Raw genomic sequence first — 22,411 nt, 5'->3', positions numbered from 1 at the left:
TGTATGTTCACTCCAAAAGCTATTATCTGATGCATGGAATGTCTGGGTGAAATCTTGTTTGGTTGTAACTGTACATTTGTAGCTAATGATTCTTCTATAAGAGGAGCAACTAGGAGTTCTAAAATCTTTAATGTGAGAATTTGTAATTGTAATTGTAATTAATTATTATTATTATTTTTTTTTCTGTTGAAAGGAAGATAGGAATTGAGAAGCTGTAGTTAAAGGTGTCAAAATCTGAATTAAATAAAAGAAAAAAAAATAGTACAATGAACTGTTAGATTTTATTTTATTTATTTATTTTTTGAAATCGAGAATGTTTCTTAGCTCATTGGATGCATGCCCACGGGATCGTCCCTCCATGAGATACATTGTATCTATGGAATATTGACAAATTCGGTGTATGGGGGGGGGGGGGGGGGGGGTGGGAGGGGGGTTCACAATTTTCCAAATTTGGTGTATTTGAATTCATATACGGCACTAAATTAGTGAACGATATATTTTAGATCACATACAACATGTGGTTACTAAAAGCTAATGAGATTTAACCTGCCTTTGAATTTTCATATTAGGGAGAGGCAAACAGCATATGTTAAGTAGGAGCATCAGCATTAGGTGTGTCAAATGCTAAATTTTTGTCATCTGCAATTCGAAGTTTGTTGATTTACTAATTAAGGGCACTTGAAATCAAGTCCTGGAATTTACAATTTAATGAAAACAAACTAAAGTTTAGCAAATTTCAACAGTGATTTACTATGTGAAATTAGAATTTTACATACTACATATTGAGAAAAAAAAGAAGAGGAGAAAAGAAAAGATTATTTGACAGTTGCATTCCATTTTCAAACTTACTCGTTCTTATCATTGACAATATATAATCCATTGAAGTCAATACAGGATTTCCCTTCAATAAGATGTCTTTTTTCGTTTTCTTGCTTACAATCCAATCAATACTTTTCCCTCTATAGCTTCCTTGACGCGTGGGTCCTGCAACTTTAACCCTATTGCACATGCAAACGAAAGAAGCTGAAAAAGATCGACCTTTTTACAACTATAAACCGCGTTAGTGCACGAACAAAGCATCTAGAATAGAAGTTATAATAGTTAAATGATGTGTAGTTAAAGTAATTGTTAGTTCGGTACTATGTTTCTTCATGCGAAGAATAGTCTTAACAACTTTGTTCATAAATGTGAATAAGTCGTGTGCAATAAAGTAATAAAAATACTATTAGCGGTGGATACCATGGTCCATGTGAGAGTATTGTTTGCAATTTAAATCTTGTGATTCAAGTGTATTGAAAACAATTTATGAAAAACAAATTATGTCAAAGTTGTTATATGAAATTAAACATTTTTTTAGGGAAAAAAAAAGCATACACATAAGGTAAGGGAAATGTGGTTCTAGTATAAACGTACATGTCATTAAATAAAAGATTTTAAGTTCAAACTCAATCTATCTACATTAAAAACTGATTGATGTCTTATCTTAGTGATAAATAATAATCATTATGGGTTAGGCGATATAGGTTGAAATCCTATCCTATCTATAAAATTGTAAATTATAAATAATAATTTTAAGGAATAATAGTATAAAATCTTGATGGCTATTTATGTGGAGAAAATCAACCAAGCATCGGGTGTATGTATCCCCCCTCTCACACCCTCATGTAAGAGAAGGATACATACCCTCATGTAAGAGAAGGATACATACACTCGATGTATGTAATATCACCTCGTCTATGTGGGTCCACTAGGGATCAATGTTTAGATCCTTTTTGATGTGATTTATGGTTTCGGTTATTCAATCAAAGACCTCATCCCTAGAAATTGATTGCGGTGGCATCCAGCTGAAAGGGAATCGCTCTAAAACAAAAGCATAGAAAACGCGCAAAGAAAAGGAAAGAAGTTGTTTTCACAATATTACCATTTGTCATGTTTCTATATATATAAAAAAAAAAAAAAAAAAAAAAACTATTTGTCGTCATAATTTATGTTGCTGGTTAGAGTCCAACAGCCTAAAAAAATATTCAGAATTTATGGGACTACGGAATAGTTGATGATTATGTGATACCTGTGTTTTCATTCTTTCTTGTAAAGATAACAAGCGATGATACTTTTAGGTTGGCCTACAAGTTATCAGGTTCGCATTGTTTTTTGATTCTCAAAAAAAAAAAAAAAAAGATTCGCATTGTTTTAGAATAAGGAGCTGGAGGGCAAATTTTGTTCTGAATTCTGAAACAGTTTTAGGGTAACCCTCTAAAGAACACACATACAGAAAAGGAAAAAAAAAGAAAAGAAAAGGAGGGCTTAACCCATGTTGTAATGATTAATGTTTCACAACATTGTTATTGGCTTATTGCACCACACAAGAAAACCCAGTTAAATACTAGAGTGTCGCAGAGGTGTGGGATTTTTTCTTTTAAGTTAAATTGCAAATTACACCTTTAAAGTTTGAGGGTATTTGGATTTTACATCATAAAATTTCAAAATTTAGATTGTACTTCCTAAAGTTTGAGGGTGTTTAGATTTTACACTCTGAAGTTTAAAAATTTGAATTTTACGCCTTGAAGTTCTATTCCGTTTGCATTAACAACCCTTTCGTCCATATTTTCAATTAAGTGCTATGTTTGTTTGGTTTATCCAATAAAATGATGTCACATCATTTTTGTAGCCTAAAAAAAACTAAATAATTTAAAATGGCATGGTATAATAAAAATGACGTAGCATGAACTAAACAAACATGACAAGTTTAAGTGACGTTTAACGGAAAATATGGACGGAGAGGTTGCTGATGCAAATAGAATACAACTTCAAGGGTAAAATCCAAATTTTGAAACTTCCGGATATAAAATCCAAACACCCCCAAACTTTAGGGGTAAATCAAAATTCTGAAATTTCAGGATGTAAAATCCAAACACCTCAAACATTAGAGCGTAGTTTGCAATTTACCTTTTTTTTATTTTATTTTATTTTTAATGTTGAAACTTGAATTCTAATGAACATGTTAGTACAAAGGGAAATGTTTATCACACTACTTGGAGTGTTTTCATGAACTGAAATTGTGAGTTAAATTCACGAATTCAGGAATTGAAATACGCCGCGTATTAGACTTTGTCCCTAGTGTAAAATAGTAAAATACACCACAATGCATGTAGAGGCTGTGCCGTCACCCACACAAAACAGTGAGTTTTGAATGAGTCAATATGGAAGCCGCTATTCTATTTTTTTTGATAACTCTGTTATCCAAAAGGGGTCCATAAGGACCCTACCATTTTCTACTTTGCCATATTTTGGTGGAAATTTTTTTTCGGTTCCGCTCCCTTCTCTGACTGATAAAACATGAAAGAGGTTGAGACAGGTGCATGCGTACACTCTCTCAAGTGAGGTGGGAAAACATGTTTCATTTACAATCTAATAATCTATGACAAAATAAATGCTTTTCTTTTTCATGGTCGGATGATAATGACATAATAAATGTTGGCATTTTCTTTCTTTTCTTTTTTGGTGAGCTACTTTTGAGTTTAACCACAAAGTTTGGAGCTTAGTAGTAAAATGAAACAAAGTTCAATTGTAAATGATTCTAAGAACTTAGAACTGATCCTATAAACTTTGTGGGCTTCCTTTTCAAACAATGTGAAAAACAAACTGAAAAGAAGACTTATTTTTTGTTACCTTACATTGCTACTTGGATTCAGGCTCAAATGTAAAATGGTGGAAATGTGGAATGACAATGGGAGAGATTTTAAGTTCAAATCTTACCGAGTCAAAAGGAGAAAAAAAAAAAAAAAAAAATCTGGAATGGATTCTTGTTTTGATTACATAAATAAGTCAAAATGAAAGATGGATTATTAGACACTGCAATTTGAGTTGAAAATTTTGGTTCTCACTAACTGGACACAAATAGATAACATTTGTACCAGCAACTAGCTCATAATAAGTCATGGTAGCTATGTATCATGTATGGCGTGGTCTGGTAAAATTTCCCTCTTCAAGGTAAAGATAAAAACCATGATGTACCATGCTATTACGGTTTTATAGTACAACTATCCATCCAATTTTTCTTTCAAGAGTCAAAAAGAAAACCTCAGTATGGCTCTACAAAAGAAAAAAAGTGCGTGGATCAGATGGCTTTAATCATTCATCAAATAGTACTTTCTCTTTTATAGCCTGACCGAGGAGATTTTCCCGGATTAAAGTATAATACAAGATTAGTTTTATTAAGTTCAATCCTTTTTGCCTTCTCCTTGTCCCATTACCAACTTTTAAAACCCTTGATTTGACTTTCATCATCAATAAACTGAGACAAGAAGTTTTATAGGATCTTGTCATGTTAAATATTTGATCAAAATATCACTGTTTTTTTCTGCATTTTTGTCTACTTTTCTGTTAGATATAACAAAGCAAGATACTTTCCCTGTATTAGCCCAAACAGGTGGCTGAGTTTCCATAAGGAATGGATAACAACAACAACCAAGCCTTATTTATCCCAAACTTTTGTGGTCAGTTATGCATTTTCAACAAATCAATCCGGAAATCAATGGTTTTATACTAGTTCTATTAATTTCAGCCAGCGCGGTCCTGGATGCGAGGCCATATAGTCTAGTTGGTTGGTTCTTTTGGTTAAATTTCTCATCCATATCATCTTGTAGCTTCTAATTCTACTACAAGGCTTTTGCATATAATTGAGATAGGAGAAGTTATATTCTGATTTCTGAGAATTAGTTGCTGCTCTACCTTGCCTAATTTACTTGTTGAGCCATTAAAATTTGATCATAAGAATTAGCTGCAATAGACAGCTAAGAATTTCAATGACAAGCAGTTTGTGATTGGATTGAAATATGGTCATTGCTATCTAATGCCTATGCTAGGCTTCACGCCATTTAGTAAAACCATTAGAAAAACTTCATTGGCAGAAAATAACCATGACTTATCATGAAATTATCTCAAATATTTCAGCCAAAAAAAAATTGAGAATGTTTCTGAAAGTAAGAAATTGGATTCATGTTATCTCCAAGCTATATAAAGAAAAGAAGGTTCTTCTATTGAACACAGCTTAATAAATTATTATAGTGTATATGGATAATCTGAAAACAAATATGTAAAAATATAAAATGCAGGGCAATTTAATAAAATATATGATAAATTAGGATTTTTTTTCATAAACTTTTAGGTGCTTAAGGGGATATGCAATAAGTCCTCATTTCCGCAACATCTTAACTTTTGCATTCACAAGTGAATGAGCACGTGTCATCCGCCGCTAGTCATACCAAAAAGGTAGAATATGAAGAAGAACTATGCTTTACTTTTACTGCAGATTTCACATTCCTTCCCACACAATTTGGTCATGCACACAGATTCCAAAATACATAAAGATTTATACGCTAAGCAAATTTGGCCTGTCTATACTTTTGGCCTCTTGTGTATTTTTCCAACCTCATGTCCCAGGGAAAAAAAAATTAAAGTGACAAAAAAAGGACTGTAAATAGCGACAAAGTGCTTCAATTCTATAAAAAGTAAAGAAACCACACATAACAACCCCAACTTCTTTTCCCTCTCTACTTTGGTCAGACCACTGCAAGAAATGGAGGATCAATGCAGTCCTCTTAGCTGGGAATTCAGCTACCATGAAGAGGTTAGACATTCTTTAATCATCTTAACTTCAATGCTTTCTTTTGTTAGATACTATTTTCTACTTCTTGTGAATGTGCTGTGTTTGGAGGAAACAGTTTTCTAAGACTATTAAATTGGCAGGGAATGGAGGAGTTAAGGCATTCTCTCTTGTACACAACCTTTGAGCTAGAGACAACACTTTTAGCAGCTAAGGAGGAGATTACAAAAAGAGAATATGAACTGATTCATGTCAAAGATCTTTTGAGCAGGACCATCAAAGAGAGAGATGAGGCAGAGTCAAGATGCAAGAATCTAATGTTGGAGAAATTCATGCTTCAAGAACAACTACAACAAAAGCAGCAACAGCAGCAACTACAACTACAACAACAACGACAACAACAACAACAACAACAACAACTACAACTACAACAACAACAACAACAAACTGCTTCAAACAATGAGGATGACTCAAAAGGCACTGACTCAAGCAAGCATTTTGCCTCTTCTGACTCTGATGAAAACATCATTTCATCTCCGGGTACAGACCCAATTCTCCAACCACCATTACCACAACCATTGCCATCACAAGCAACCTTGAAACTAGTACCCAAGAGGCCACTGCCAGAGAAAGGGAAGCTCCTGCAGGCAGTGATAGAAGCTGGTCCGCTCCTGAAAAACCTCCTCCTGGCTGGACCACTCCCTCAGTGGCAGCACCCACCTCCTCAACTTAACTCCATTGAGATTCCACCTGTTGCCATTTCATCGCCAACGCCGCGCCTTTTACAGCAGGACTCTTGCATCAATTTTAATGGTGGTTTTAATAGCAAGTCTAATTCTCTGTGATGGCTCCATTGACCAATTAGCGCTTTCACATAACTTGTAGCAGTATGCCCATCCTTTTCATACTATTATATCATGAAAAGGTATAATCAGCATGAAATGGATGTGGCTGTTATGCATCGGTTTCAGAATTTGTACACAACTTTGTCTTAGAAATGAAATTCCTAACTTTCTAGCTTCTTGAATGGTGACTTGAATCTTCTTTTCTTTTTCTTTTTTTCTCCGGTTACATAACTACTCAAATAGTATATAATGTGAAATGGATTTCAGGTCCACAAACAAGTTGGAATTTCGTTACTCCTTCAGACATATATTATGCATATCTTTGTGTTGGTAGATTGAGGTGATGTAACCAAATTTCACAAGATGGTATAATATAATATAAGCAATTGTTGTGCTCATGTGAATGAATCTTGCTTTTGCTATTTTTTTTGTTATAATAAAGTAGAATAATGATGGTAAGTATGACCAAGACAAGCAATCATAAATCTTCTCAGGGATTTTCCTTTCCATGAAGCATACCTACCATCCATGGTGTGTGTCTGCCACTAAAGCTACACCCAATCAGATTTCACTATCACAATTAATGAATCAAAGCTAGATCTAGCTAAAAATATCAGACTTGATCCACATCAAACACCTTGTTAGCCCGCCAAAAAGGCAGCAATTGATCAAGTTACCACAGTAAAATCAAGTTTGAAATTATGAACGAATGAAGTTCACTTCACATGGAGAGGTTGTGGTCATTGATTGATTTAGACCATTACCGAAACAAGTCAACGAAAATTGCATTAACTAAAGATGTTTATGAATGCTTCATTCTTGTAGCGCTTTAGCCATTGTCGTGCATTGCACATGCTACTGAGTTTGTGGTATACCACTATGGCCCCCACACACCTTTTGCAGGGCCATTGTTTTGGACTTCTGTAAAGGCCAAGTTTTGACTACTTTTATAGTCTCTCTTCAGACTAACAAAACCACTAGCTAAAAGGGAGGTCCATGCATCAGATGGTCTGTACAAACTTGATCCCGTTAATCTTTGGCTAGATTTTGGATTCAGACATTTTCTTTGTGGTATCACGAATTATGTGGATTGGATTTGATAAGTTTGTATTTTGCGGACTTGTGTTGGGTTTTCACTGGCGATTAGGAGTAATCTATTGAAACTTGACTAGTCTTTAGTATAACATAGACTTGACTAGTGCTTCATTACATCCTTATCTTCCAATATTACAGGTCCAATACTAGCTTAGTAAAATAATTCAATAGTACTCATTTGAGGAATAGTTGAAAAGGATACTTATCATCGAACATAGCCATAGGCCCGTCTGGTGAACCAATAGTCAACAAACAAATAGCTAGGCTCATTAGTTGGTTCATTCGAGCATGTTCCACAGCCTAGACAAGTTACATATATGGACTATGGAGGCACACACCCAAGCTTATTAGCTCGTTAAGGTTTATATAAAACAGCTTATTTTGGTTCTGTGCTCTTGTGCCAGTTCATGGCAAAATCTATCATCAATGAATTTGAAAAAGTAAACGTGTAATGTAAGCTGGCGTGAAATACAAAAAATGAGGGATGGATAAGTGAAAATACAATGAAAGATTTCATTTGAAAAAGTAGGAATTTGCTTAAAGATATGGATGCCCTATTGATATATGGATGAGAGAGATTCACACAACCAAGTTACTAGCTCGTTAACGGTTTATATATATAATAAAACAGCTTATTTTGGCTTTGACTTGAATTAGTACGTAGCAAAATCTCATCATGAACTTAAAAAAGGAAACGTGAAGATGGCCTGAAGCACATGAGATGGTTAGATAGGTGGAAATAAAACAAAAGATATTAATTAGAAATTAGAAAAGTGAAAAGTCGCCTATTGATGAAAGGAAAGGATGAAAAACAGTCAATTGAAAGTTTTTAATCATTTGCAAAGGAGGGATAAGTTGATTCAATTGGAGGAACAAAAACATGTTGAGGAATACTTAAAATGACACTAGTAGAAGAAATGAAAAAAAAATGACATGTCAATTAATGGGGGACTAAAAAGATTAAAATTGACATGTCAATTAGAGATGCAAAACAAAATACGGTTGAATATGACCCTAAAATTCGGAACTAAGACTTGATTGTTATTATTGTTAAAAAACTAAAGATTTTAATCATTCCAAAAGCCTTATAGGCTTGTAGCTCAATTAACACATTTTAGTATTTCAAATGGAGACATCTTGGTTCAAATCCCCCACCTCCCAAATATTGATATATAAAAAAAAGTTTAAGCTATTTGAAAAATATAATTGCCCTTCAATCAAAAGAAAGAAAAAAAAAAAGACTGCTCTAATATATATATATATATATATATATAAACTAAAGCGTAACATTTATTATTACTACGTTTCTTTTGAGTCACATTATTGCCATGTCACAAATTTTTTTTTCCTTTTTTTTTTTTTTGGGTTTCCACTTCACACATTCTCTTTAATCAATCTCATTTTCTCTTTCTCAACTCATCATCTTCCCATCAAACAAACAACTAATGTTTATACTATTAATGAATTTCCCATTGAATCCGAATTGCCTTAAATTCAGCAATCAATTCTTCTCTCGCTCTAACTTTTCATCTCCTTATCAAACAAACGGCTTCTCTCCCCATCAAAACATTCAATTGCCTCCCTTTGGATTTAAACCCACTGATTTAATTTTTTATATATAGATTTTGAATTGCTTTCTTTCTGCAACAAAAGTCACCAAATTACAACTAGAATTGGAAAGTCCATTTGAGGTCACTTTTTCTTTTCCTTCCCTTGAACTTTTTTGCTTTTCTACTGCAATTTTTATGGTTTGTACTGGATTTCTTTTCTGGGGTCATAAATACCATGTTTCATTTTTCATTTTTCAATTTTCAATTGATAGTCTATTTCTTTGTATTTATATTTACAAATTTTTTTTACATAATTGCGTTTTACCCATTAAAATTGTTTATGTCTAAAGAATTGGAATGGTTCTATTGATTTAGTACATGATCATTTGCCTCCCATTTGTTTATTTTATTTTCTAAATGGCTTTGTAATTTTTTAAATTAAATACTACATAAATTCTTACTAATTTTCTTTTAATCTCATCTAAATATATACTAATTTTTAACTTCTTAGGATAACTTGGAAGAGGAAACAAAATCTTATGATTGATAGGTATGGACCGTATGCTTTCCTCTTTTTCTTTGTATTTGGGATTATAAAAGCTGGAGTGTAGTATTTATTATTGCTACGCTCTTGTTGAGCCACATTATCGCAATGTCACAAAATTTTTTTTTTTCATTTTTTTTTTTGGGTTTCCACTTTACACATTCTCTTTAATCAATCTCATTTTCTCTTTGTTAACTCATCATCTTCTCATCAAACAAACAACAAATGTTTATACTATTAATGAATTTCCAATTGAATCCAAATTGCCTTAAATTCAGCAATCAATCCTTCTCTCTCTCTAACTTTTCATCTCCTTATCAAACAAACGGCTTCTCTCCCCATCAAAACATTCAATTGCCTCCCTTTGGGTTTAAACCCACTGATTTAATTTTTTATATATAGATTTTGAATTGCTTTCTTTCTGCAACAAAAGTCACCAAATTACAACTAGAATTGGAAAGTCCATTTGAGGTCACTTTTTCTTTTCCTTCCCTTGAACTTCTTTGCTTTTCTACTGCAATTTTTATGGTTTGTACTGGATTTTCTTTTCTGGGGTCGTAAATACCATGTTTCATTTTTCATTTTTCAATTTTCAATTGATAGTCTATTTCTTTGTATTTATATTTGCAATTTTTTTTTTTTTACATAATTGCGTTTTACCCATTAAAATTGTTTATGTCTAAAGAATTGGAATGGTTCTATTGATTTAGTACATGATCATTTGCCTCCCATTTGTTTATTTTATTTTCTAAATGGCTTTGTAATTTTTTAAATTAAATACTACATAAATTCTTACTAATTTTCTTTAATCTCATCTAAATATATACTAATTTTTAACTTCTTAGGATAACTTGGAAGAGGAAACAAAATCTTATGATTGATAGGTATGGACCGTATGCTTTCCTCTTTTTCTTTGTATTTGGGATTATAAAAGCTGGAGCGTAGTATTTATTATTGCTACGCTCTTGTTGAGCCACATTATCGCAATGTCACAATTTTTTTTTTCATTTTTTTTTTGGGTTTCCACTTTACACATTCTCTTTAATCAATCTCATTTTCTCTTTGTTAACTCATCATCTTCTCATCAAACAAACAACAAATGTTTATACTATTAATGAATTTCCCATTGAATCCAAATTGCCTTAAATTCAGCAATCAATCCTTCTCTCTCTCTCTCTGAATTTTCATCTCCTTATAAAACAAACGGCTTCTCTCCCTATCAAAACATTCGTTTGCCTCCCTTCGAATTTAAAACCCACTGATTTAATTTTTCATATATAGATTTCGAATTGCTTTCTTTCTGCAACAGAAGTTACCAAATTACAACTAGAATTGGAAAGTCCATTTGAGATCACTTTTTCTTTTTCTTCCCTTGAACTTCTTTACTTTTCTACTGCAACTTTTATGGTTTGCACTGGATTTTCTTTTCTGGGGTCATAAATACCATGTTTCATTTTTCATTTTTCATTTTTCAATTTTCAATTGATAGTGTATTTCTTTGTATTCATATTTACTATTTTTCTTTACATAATTGCGTTTTTCACATTAAAATTGCTTATGTCTAAAGAATTGGAATGTGTTTTATTGATTTAGTACATGATCATTTGCTTCCCATTTGTTTATTTTATTTTATGAATGGCTTTGTAATTTTTAAAATTAAATACTACATAAATTCTTGCTAATTTTCTTTTAATCTAATCTAAATCTATGCTAATTTTTAACTTCTTAGGATAACTTGGAAGAGGAAACATAATCTTATAATTGATAGGTATGGACTATATGCTTTCCTCTTTTTCTTTGTATTTGAGATTATAACTTAGCTTTATATGGTTATTTTCATCTATTTTTCAACAAATTACAATGTAAAGGTTTGTATAGGATTTTCTTTCCGGGGTTGTAAATACCATGTTTCTTTTTTTCAATTTTCAATTGTTAGTCTATTTCTTTGTATTCATGTTTTCAATTTTTCTTTACATAATTGCATTTTACCCATTAAAATTTTTTGTGTCTAAAGAATTAGAATGTGTTTTATTGATTTAGTACATGATCATTTGCCTCCCATTTGTTTATTTTATTTTCTGAATGGCTTTGTAATTTTTAAAATTAAATACAGCATAAATTCTTGCTAATTTTCTTTTAATCTCATCTAAATCTATGCTAATTTCTAACATCTTAGGATAACTTGGAAGAGGAAACAAAATATTTTGATTGATAGGTATGGACTGTATGATGTTCATCTTTTTCTTTGTATTTGGGATTATAACTTAGCTTTATATGGTTAGTTTCATTAATTTTTCGACAAATTATGATGTAAATTACATTATGGTAAGTTAGACATACTAAAGTTTTTTTATAAAAAAAAAAAAAAAAATAGATCTAATCTATAATTCTTACAATATATCTTCTCACCAAAAAAAAAAAAAAAAATTCTTACAATTTATAATTTTTAAGGAAATAACTTTGGGATGCTTACAATGTTGCACTATTGCATCCATTTTATGCCTATGGACATGCATATAGTATTGCTTTATGTTTTCCATGGTAATATTAATGTCCATTACTTTGGAATTAAAAAATTCCCTCAATTGAAGCATATACCTCAATGTGATCTCATTCTTAGGAAATTCTGCAACTTAATTCAAATCATGCTAACCAATATATATATATATATATATATATATATCCAACATGAATAGAATGATTTTGTACAGTCCAACACAAATTAAATCATATTGCCTTAGTTAGGTTAAATAAACTTATCTAATTCTCAAGAGAGAGATAAAAAAAAAAAAGACCCTGAACTTGTATCTTATATCTTATTCTGAGTTCAATTTGGCTATGATATGTTGCGCTTCAATTCATCATACTCTTTAAATATACAAAAATGTGATAGAAATAAAATGAGAAATATAATAGATAAATACAATAGGAAATCAACTAGGCATTTCTTTTGTACTTAAAAAAAATTCTTAATTGCATACTATAAATTCCACTATTAGAATAATTCTTAAATAATATGTACTTAAATATTCATTATTAGCTTTTTTAGATACGCAATCAATTTTTTTTTTACCCTAAAGTGGGTATAATTTTCCTCTTAAATTATTCCTAAGAGACACACACATTTATTTTAAGAACTAAAAAGTCAATTTTTTTTGGAGGGAAGCGTGGGGGGGAGGGGGGGGGGGGGACGGGAGTAATCTAAAAGGCAAGTGTTAAATTATTAGGGGTTGTTTGGATTTGCTGTTTCCATAACTCATAACTCAAAAATGGTGAGACTCATGATGGAAACAAGTTATGAAGCTTGTTTGGATTTTGTTTCCAGTTATTGTTTCCATAACTCATCACTCAATTCTCTAATTTTTGAGTGATGAGTTATGGAAACAAAAAACACATTTTAGCTGTTTTCAGTTTCCATAACTCTGTTTTCAATGGCATTTTCGTAATTAAACACACACTAAGGACCCACCAGCCGCAACTTTTGACTCACTTTTTTTTTTTTTTTTTTGTTGTTTCTTCTTTCTCTGTTCTTCGTTTTGTTCTTTTTTTCTTTTCTTTTTTTTTTCTCCCTTTTCGCCTTTCTCATCTCAGTTCGTTCTTTTCTTCTTTTTTTTTTTTTTTTTTTCTTCTTTTCTTTCCTTTTCACATTGGGTTTCTGGGTTTGGTTGCAAACAATCAGCCACACTTCATCGGTTACAACCACACTTCTCAATCATAAAAAAAGCATCACCAAACCTAGATTTCTCCAAAAATAAAAACCCACACTTCTCAACCAATCTCCCAAAAGAAAAACCCAGATTTCTCAATCATAAAAAAAAAAAGCAAACTCAAATCCATTAGCCACACTTTGTCAGTTACAACCACACTTCAGCAGCAACACCACAAACCCATCGCACCACCAAACCCACCAATCAACGGCCACCGTGGAAAGCCATCCACCACCGTCAATGAACAAGTCGTCTCGAACCTAGTCCATCGATCTATGCATGAGAGAGAACAAACAGGTGGGTTGTAGGGAGTTAGGGTATTTTAAGTGATGAGTGATGAGTAATGAAACAAAAAATCCAAACAGGGCCTTAATTTGTACAAACAATTTCCCTTTTGGTATAATGAGGGGCGAGAAGTCATTCCCTACCTATATTTTTCTTCTATTTAATTGAAAAAAAAAACCATAAAATTCTAATTTATGAAGGAAATTATTTTCTCTGATAAAAAGTTTTGGGGAAAAAAAAATAATATAGAAAGTCTCAAATTTCTCATAAACCTATATGGTACCCAAAAGTCCTTTATTCATACTTTCTACTTATGTTACCACATTGGATTTGGTGAGTTTTTTTTTTTTTTTTTTTTTTTTAGAATATATATATATATATATATATATATATATATTAACTATGCAACTTACTAGTTATAAATATATTTTTCAATTACCAAAACATACAAGGTCTCTTCCTCTTCCCCAATACGTGTTTATTTTTTATATCTACTATCAAAGGTACCTCTCTCTCTCTTTGTCTCTCTTGTTTCGATTTCTATATAATCTTGATCTTCCATTTGTTAAAATTTAGAAATTGTGTTTGGCTTCATCTTGCTAGGTTCTTTTTTCATGATCATTGGTTTATATGTTGTGAGTTGGGCTAAAACTGAAGACCTGGGTGAGATCAAACAAGATATAGGGTGTGTTTGGATAGAACTTATTTTGCTGAAACTGAAAACTGAAAACTGAAAACACTGTAGCAAAATAATTTTTAAATATGTGAATAGTGCTGTGGGACCCATTTTTAATGAAAAAATTGATAAAAAATGAAATTTGTGGGTCCGTGAACAGTGCATATGTGCACTGTTCACGGCAAAAAGTCCACTTTTGCGGTTACTGTTCATTGAACAGTAACCGCAATACTCAAAACGCGTGAAAAAAAAATAAATAAATAAATAAAACACAGCAAACGCAGGAAAACGTGGATCCAAACATACACATAGTTGCTATATGAATATTTTAGAAAACAAGAGTATTAACATATACAAAAACAAATATGGACATAAATAAACAATTATACCATGAATACGTTTGCTTTCCCCTACCCCTTTTATGTTATTTATTGATTGACTAAGATCAACTATACATTTAGCTTCCTTAGTTTTTCACATTTTTTAAATTGTATGGAAAGGAAAAATAGAAATCAATATATGTTTTGAGAGAAATTTTTTTGTAATAGTTGATTCTCATATATGAGTTTAGTGATTATCAAAATAAAAATTGTTATAACTTTGTTTAATAGTTCTTATGTGATAAAATGGAAACAAAGTTTAGATAAATTGCCCACTAACTTCTCCAAAAATGCAAAATAATGTTAGCTTTCGTATGAAACCATCAAGATTCATTTTCATGTTCTAATAAAAATGATACATTTTCCATTTTCTAATTCTATTGTGTTTTGATGTATATCTCACTCTGTTATAATGTATGTTATATATAATAATTGAAAGTAAAGTGCAATAAGAATTTTTTATTTTTATTTTTTATTTTATTATAAGTGCAGTATGTTTCCTAATATTGAAAGTAAAGTGCAATAAGATTTAAAATAAAAAAAAAAAAGTGCAGTATATGGCGAGTTTTGACCAAAGTTGTGTACAACTATGTGGTTTTAGCATTGCTCATAAGGACCGGGGAAAAACAAAAGATGGGTTTATGACTAAAGTATTATATACACCTTTGCTATATGAAAATGTATTAAGCCTTATTTAACATCTGGGGATTAATTAAATGATAATTTTTTGAGAAAATGTTAGAATCAAATAATTAATAACTTGATGACTCCATTATTGCATTATTTTAGTATAACTGTGATAACTAATATCAATTATTCAAGTTAGCATCCTTCTCTATCCCAAAAAAAATCGGTAGCATTACTGAGGGTGTAGTAAATTTGTATTTCTTAATCGGGTTGGGTTCAAGTTACACATAGTGTAACTCTAAGTAATATTACATCACCCAATAACTTATTATAGAATTCATATTTTGAAAATCCCACCATTGAATTACATATTTTATATGTTCTTAACATTCATGCCAATTTTCATGTCAATTGGCTGTTATTTACTATTTAATCCATAAACTTATCTTTTATACATTATGTTAAACTACAAAAACTTGAATTTAAACAATTGATTGATGACATGACTATTAATCTTTGATCACCTTGAAATTTTGCAAGTATGGAGAATATACAAAGATAATATAATTTAATGGTGGATTTATCAAAATTCACATTCAGTTAAAAAATATTGAGTGATGTAACATTGCTTAGAATCCAATGTCAATTATATCCAAGCTTAAAAATAATGCATAAGCTCCAAAATGTCAGTGAAAAGTTCTCTTCCAAGGGGTCATGAAAAAATGACACAACAAATGTCGACAATGTTTCTTTGCATTTAATAGTATATTATATCATATAAACAGTTTTATCTTATTTGATTTATTTATATTATATAGAGCCTTGGCATAGTCACAAAATTGACTTATATTTTATAGTGATAGTTTTATCCGAAAATCCACATTACATGTCAAATAATGCATCAATCGATCGTTTTCATTCAACAAGCACCAAAAAGAAAAATTGAGGATGAATCTTTTATTGCATAAGATTTAGAAAAAGAAAATATTGAATGCTAAATATTGGAAGATAGATATTTTATCAAGAAATATTACAATAGATATCCTTATCAAGTATATGTTGTCCCTCCAACTTCTATCTAAACAATATTTATTTAGTAAGGTTGGGTATACAAATTTTTCACTTAAAAATAAATAAATTATTAAGATTATAAATAGTTATAGAGCATTCCCATCAGGTGTGTCAAATGCCAAATATTTGGCATTTGACACACCAAACACTAAAAAACCACTCTCATCAGGTGTTTTAAATGCCATAATATTTGGCATTAATGAACAATGCAATCTCAAATTTGAGAACGCACTGTTCACAAATTATAAAACTTATATTATTTTTTTATTCAGGTGGGCCTCGCTTTCTTTTCTTCTTATTTTTTTTGTCTTTCTCATTTCCGTCTTTCTTCCTTGTCTCTCATTCTTGCTCTGAGCCTCCAACCATTTCTCTGCTCTCTCTCTCTCTCCCTTTGCTCGACGTCTTTGCCTCCATCTCTGACGAAACTTAGGTTGGAGCATCAAGCCAAGTCGATCTCTATCGCAGTGGTTTTTTTTTTTTTTTTTGTTATTTGATGGTAAATTTGGTAGTGGTTGTGTGGGTTATGGATTCGGCATTTTGGATCGGCATTCAATGACATTGTGTGGGTTGTGGGTCGAGGTTTTGGGTCATTGATTGATCGGTTAGGTTAGGCTTTCAAACCACTCTCTAAATTTTAAAAAAAAAAAAAAAAAAATTGTGAGAGGATTCCGACAGTGGTGGTTGTGAGTTTGTGGCGTTGGTGGCTATGGGTTTATGCCGGTGGTGGTTGTGGGTTTGTGGTGTTAGTGGATGTGGGCTTGTGCCGATGGTGGCTGTGGATTTGTTATGGGTATGAGTTTGGTAATGGGTTTGTGCTGATGGTGGCTGTTGGTGTTGTTGTTGTTGGCTGTTGTTGTTGGTGGCCGTTGTTGAAGCAGTGTTGGTTGTGTTGTTGTTGTTGTTGAGGAGTTAATATATTATTTTAATATGTTGTAAATATTATTTTAATGTATAAAATTGAAGAATAAAACATGTGATGTAGGGGATATTATAAAATGATGTGTTAAAATAATAAAATAAACTTTTGGTGTGTCAAAATGACATTTTTTATAGAATAGCTAATGGGAATGCTCAATATCATTTGCATAAAGGTCCTTAACAATGCTTTTTCTAAATCAATCACAATAGATTTGCCAAGAGTCTTATAACTCAATTAACACCAATTTTGATATTTTTAATAAAGAAATTTAAGATTTAAATTCCTTCTAACTATCGAAATATTTAAAAAAAAATCACAACAGATTATTATTATTTTTTGATTAAAAAATATTCACAAGAGAAAGAATTTTTGTATTTACCATATCCAATATTGGCCCAAACAAAAACTGATCTAGAGAAGCATTCTTACCTCAATTGGGCTTAAATTGGAACACATTTGATGCTCGTATAAGGGCCTGAAGTTGAAAGTGGTTGGAGGGTTGTTTGGGCCTCATATCTATGGTGACTATCAAGCGGAGGGCTTTTTTGATTGAAAAACTGAAATAACGAGACAAATCTGTCTCAAAACCCAAACAGTGGGCTTGGTTGTTGCCCGTTGGTGTGATTGGCTTATTCTTAAGGATCTATCACCAAGCAAGCCCATTTAATAGAGTTTTTATTTATTTATTTTTATAGACAATTCAATAGAGTTATTCACCCCCCCCCCCCCCCCGGCCCCCACCAAAAAAAAAGGGGAATTCAATAGATTTTTTTTAGCTTGGTAAATTTAATAGAGTTGATCACTTCCAATGAGTATGGTTTTTTCTCAAAAATAATAATAATAATAGAGCTGATCACTAAAAACTATGAATTTCCTATTATGAAGTCTAACAAATAAATATTAATATGATGAAACATAACTATGATATATTAAATTTTATAACTTTGTTTCGGGTCCATATATAAATATATGATGTATTTTATTTAGTATAGGTTGAGAATTTTTTTTTTTTTTTTTTTTTTATCATCATAAAAATCTGGGCCAGCTCTAGCTTTAATAAGAGCCCATCTTTGGGACTCAACATCGCACAACAGCTAAAATCTTATGGGTTAACATGCCAACTTGTGCCTGAATCTCAATGGTATATTAAAGCTCATGAATTTTGTTGGAAAAAAAATTGCAACGGAAAAGGGTTACACTCACCTCTATTAAATCTTTTTTCTCATAAAAAAAAAAAAATAAAGTTGATTACTAAAAACTATGAATTTCCTATCATGTAATCTATACAGATAAATATAACAAATAAATATTAATGTAAGGGCACAAAATCTTTAACGGCCCAACAACAATGTTGGGCTCGCACACGGAAAGTCCCTCACAATAATATTTGTAGAAAGTGAGATTAAAAGGCCAGCGTTGGATCACAGGGGGACATTTCGGGCCGGACTTTAGGTGAACCAACATGAGATAAAGCTTTGGGCTGGATATTCAGGCCCTTCAATCTTGTGTCTAGGAGGATTTGGCTCCTCGGATCATGTCCGAGGAGCGATGGTGTTGTCCTCGGTTACCCGTTGGCGGGTTTTTAGGTGGTGTCCGGCGTGTATTCTCCAGGCATTCTCTTTCATCAAGTCTTTTTCAGAAGCTAGATGGGAGACCCCCTTCCTTATTAGTTTACCTTTCCTTTTATACTAGCCTACGTTTGTTGTCCCCCGTCCACGTGTAGGGTTGATCTTTCCAGGACAGATATCTGTCCCATTAATCTAATCCCAAAATTACTGTAGATGATCCATAAAGCCTAAGATCCCGGCTCTGTTAGGGGCAGTGTCATGTCAGGGAAGGGCATTAAAGACAACTTCCCCAGGATATTTTCTGATCTTTCTAGCTTACTCGTGTTCCATTCCTATCCCTGAGGTTTTGGGCCTGCCGAGGACGAAACCGTCCTCGGCTATGTCTTCGGGCTATTTTTATGTTTCTTAGTTTCGAGCTTGGGCCCTGGCCTCCTTCAGTTTAAGACCGATGGGCTTCCCATAAGCGTGTGGGCTGGACCCATAAATTATTGGACCCCACAATTAATATGATGAAACATAACTATGTGATATTAAATTTTATAACTTTGTTTCGGGTCCATATATAAATATATGATGTATTTTATTTAGTATAGCTTGAGAGTTTTTTTTTTATGGGTGGATTGAGATTATGGTAAAACGATGAGCCTAGAACATTTTTTATTTTTATTTTATCATCATAAAAATTTGGTCCAGCTCTAGCTTTAGTAAGAGCCCATCTTTGGGACTCGACATCGCACAACAGCTAAAATATGATGGTTAACATGTCAACTTGTGCCTGAATCTCAATGGTATATTAAAGATCATGAATCTTGTTGGAAAAAAATTGCAATGGAATCTATTTGTCTTTTATCATTTTATTTGCAACACTAAATGCTTTTAATGAATGGTATTTGATGTTGATCTGAATTGGGGAAAATTCATATTACAATATGTCAAATTTTGTGTTGTTGTCAGATTTTAGTTTATTTGAAAAACAACAGGATAATCTGGACAAACTAATGAAGAACAGTTAGTGTAGTTGAAGATAATGGTCTTTGTGCAATTTCTTTTCACTGTTTGTAAATATTATATTTAATATATTAGCGGCAAATTGTTATATCTTTATTATATAATGTTCTTAGATGCTTAAGTAATTGTTTTAAGTGTTTACGAATATTTTATATTATTTTTCATCTTCTTTATTTCAATAGTGTATTCATTGAGATTTTTAAGAAAACAAATTCTACTTTGTGTTTAAAATTATTTATTTATCTACTCATTTTTCATATATTGGATTAGATGTTAGATTAGATAATGACAACATTAACACAATACTTCTTTTTTCAAAAAACTTCTCTACTTTTCCCCTTTGGAATTGTACTCTTGGTTTTTATTTTATTTTTTTATGGAAAAAGAGTTGCAATCTTTTATTTTATATATATTTTTTAAATTGTATTTTTTTTTTTAATTTTATTAATTTTTTAGATAAGTTTCTCGGTGTTTTTGATTTTATGGTAGAAAATTTCTGGTTTGAGAAAGGGTTTTTTTTTTTCTTAAATTAAAAGAAAAATTTTCAAATTTTATATAATTTTTAATGATACACAAAATATTATAAATAAATTTTATTAAAAAATTAATATTTTCGCTAACTTACTTTTTGAATTATTGAGAAAAAATGTATTGTTTTGATTTGGTACAAAAAAAAAAATATATATATATATATATATATATATATTACATTTGTGATTGTCCATATAATAAATTAAAATATGATTATAAATTACATTACTATTTATTAAATTAGTCCAAAAAAATGATTTTCCTTAAAAAAAAAGAAGTCTAAAATGAAATAATAAATGAATTTAATGAGACCACTTTAAAAAAAATTATCACGCGAAACGTGCAGGGTCCACAACTAGTTACTATAATTTGTCACTAGTTTCCTAAGTTATAATCCCTCTGTCCCAATTTGTTTGTTCTGTTTGAAAAGTAAAAATTTTTAAGGGAATATCATTTATTGTCTTGTTTGCTTTATAAAAATGTATAAGTTTACAAAACTATTCTTAAATAAATTTATCAATTTTTTTTTAAAAAGAGTTATTCTTAATGAGGCAACTAAAAAGATGCCCCAATTAGATTATTTTTTAAATATTTGTTAGTTTTCTTTTCAAATAGTTTTGAAAATAAAGTAGGGGTATAATAAGAACATTAGTTAATTAATGACTTTTATTTTTAAAAACATGACAATATTTTGGAATATCTCGAAATAGAATAGAGAACAAACAAAGTGGGATGAAGGGAGTAATAAATTGATGGCAAGCTTGTGCATAATTCTAATTTGAGCAATAAGTCATCTTTTCTCTGTATTGAGAAAAATTCTATTGTTTTGATTTGGTACAACAAAAATTTATATATATATATATATATTACATTTGTGATTGTCTATATAATAAATTAAAATATGATTATAAATTACATTACTATTTATTAAATTAGTCCAAAATGAAATAATAAATAAATTTAATGAGGTGGGTTCCAGCTAGCTCAGCTGGTAAAATCTCTGATGGTTGAATAAGAGATCTGAGGTTCAATCCGTGCCTACACCAAAAACTGATTGGTGTCTTGGTCTGATGATAAAGAGCTATCATCAGGAATGAACGCTATAGGTTGAAATTCTCTCTCAAAAAAAAAAAAAAAGAATTTAATGAGACCGCCTTAAAAAAAATTATCGCGTGAAATGTGTAGGGTCCACGACTAGTTACTATAATTTGTCACCAGTTTCCTAAGTTATAATAAATTGATGACAAGCTTGTGCATAATTCTAATTTGAGCAATAAGTCATCTTTTCTCTGTATTGGTCTAGGTTTTACCTTAAGCCTAATTGTATGCGTAAAGTGCTTGTGATGAGTATAGTTGGTTTATAAATTTTTTTTTCTTTTCTAAATTAGTCACTAAACTATATTTCTAATTAGGCAATAAAATATCATGACACGGATAAAAGACTAGTATATATAACTATTAGAATAAGAGAAATGATATGTCTACAATATTTTTACAATATTTTTACAACAAATTCTAAGTGACAAGTTGTTACTAGTTGTTATTGTTGAGGCAAAAAAGTAATTTTAGCATTAGTTTGAAATTTGAACCAATAATAACTAACCACTTATGATTTGTTGTAAAAATATTGTAGACGTAACATCTCTCTTAGAATAAATATCGATCAGCTCCTTTGCTATTTATCTTGCCTATTCAATCTTTTTTTTTCCTCTCTAATAATTTTGAATTTTCTTAATTCTGTGGGAGCATTATTGTTCAATGGCAATAGCAATAGCAATACTCCACCCGCGAACATTACCATGCACCCTTGGCGGCTTATGGATATGGATTCGTGTGTACGAATCCTAAATTAAATGATTGGGTTACGGTAACCAAAAAGGCTCCAAAAGTTTCAAACAAACACCTAAACAAAGGTGTATTTCATATTCAGAGGATTCCAACTAGGAATTTATACTCACTCCTAGAGGACATTATCAATTAAAGAGGAAGAAACCGTTGAA

The 22,411-nt window shown here is 31.2% G+C and overlaps 1 protein-coding gene across 1 annotated transcript; it reads left to right on the top strand.

The window, feature by feature from the left end:
• Positions 1-5,462: 5,462 nt before the first annotated feature.
• LOC126697164 (uncharacterized) lies at positions 5,463-6,626 on the top strand. Its single transcript, XM_050394051.1, has 2 exons — positions 5,463-5,629; positions 5,749-6,626. Exons 1-2 carry the CDS (start codon positions 5,579-5,581, stop codon positions 6,448-6,450), a joined length of 753 nt encoding a protein of 250 aa, XP_050250008.1. The 5' UTR covers positions 5,463-5,578; the 3' UTR covers positions 6,451-6,626.
• The last annotated feature ends 15,785 nt before the right edge of the window (positions 6,627-22,411 follow it).

Source organism: Quercus robur, chromosome 8 (genome assembly GCF_932294415.1).
Source record: "Quercus robur chromosome 8, dhQueRobu3.1, whole genome shotgun sequence".
NCBI lineage: Eukaryota > Viridiplantae > Streptophyta > Magnoliopsida > Fagales > Fagaceae > Quercus > Quercus robur.
This window is presented reverse-complemented; position numbering and strand designations above follow the sequence as displayed.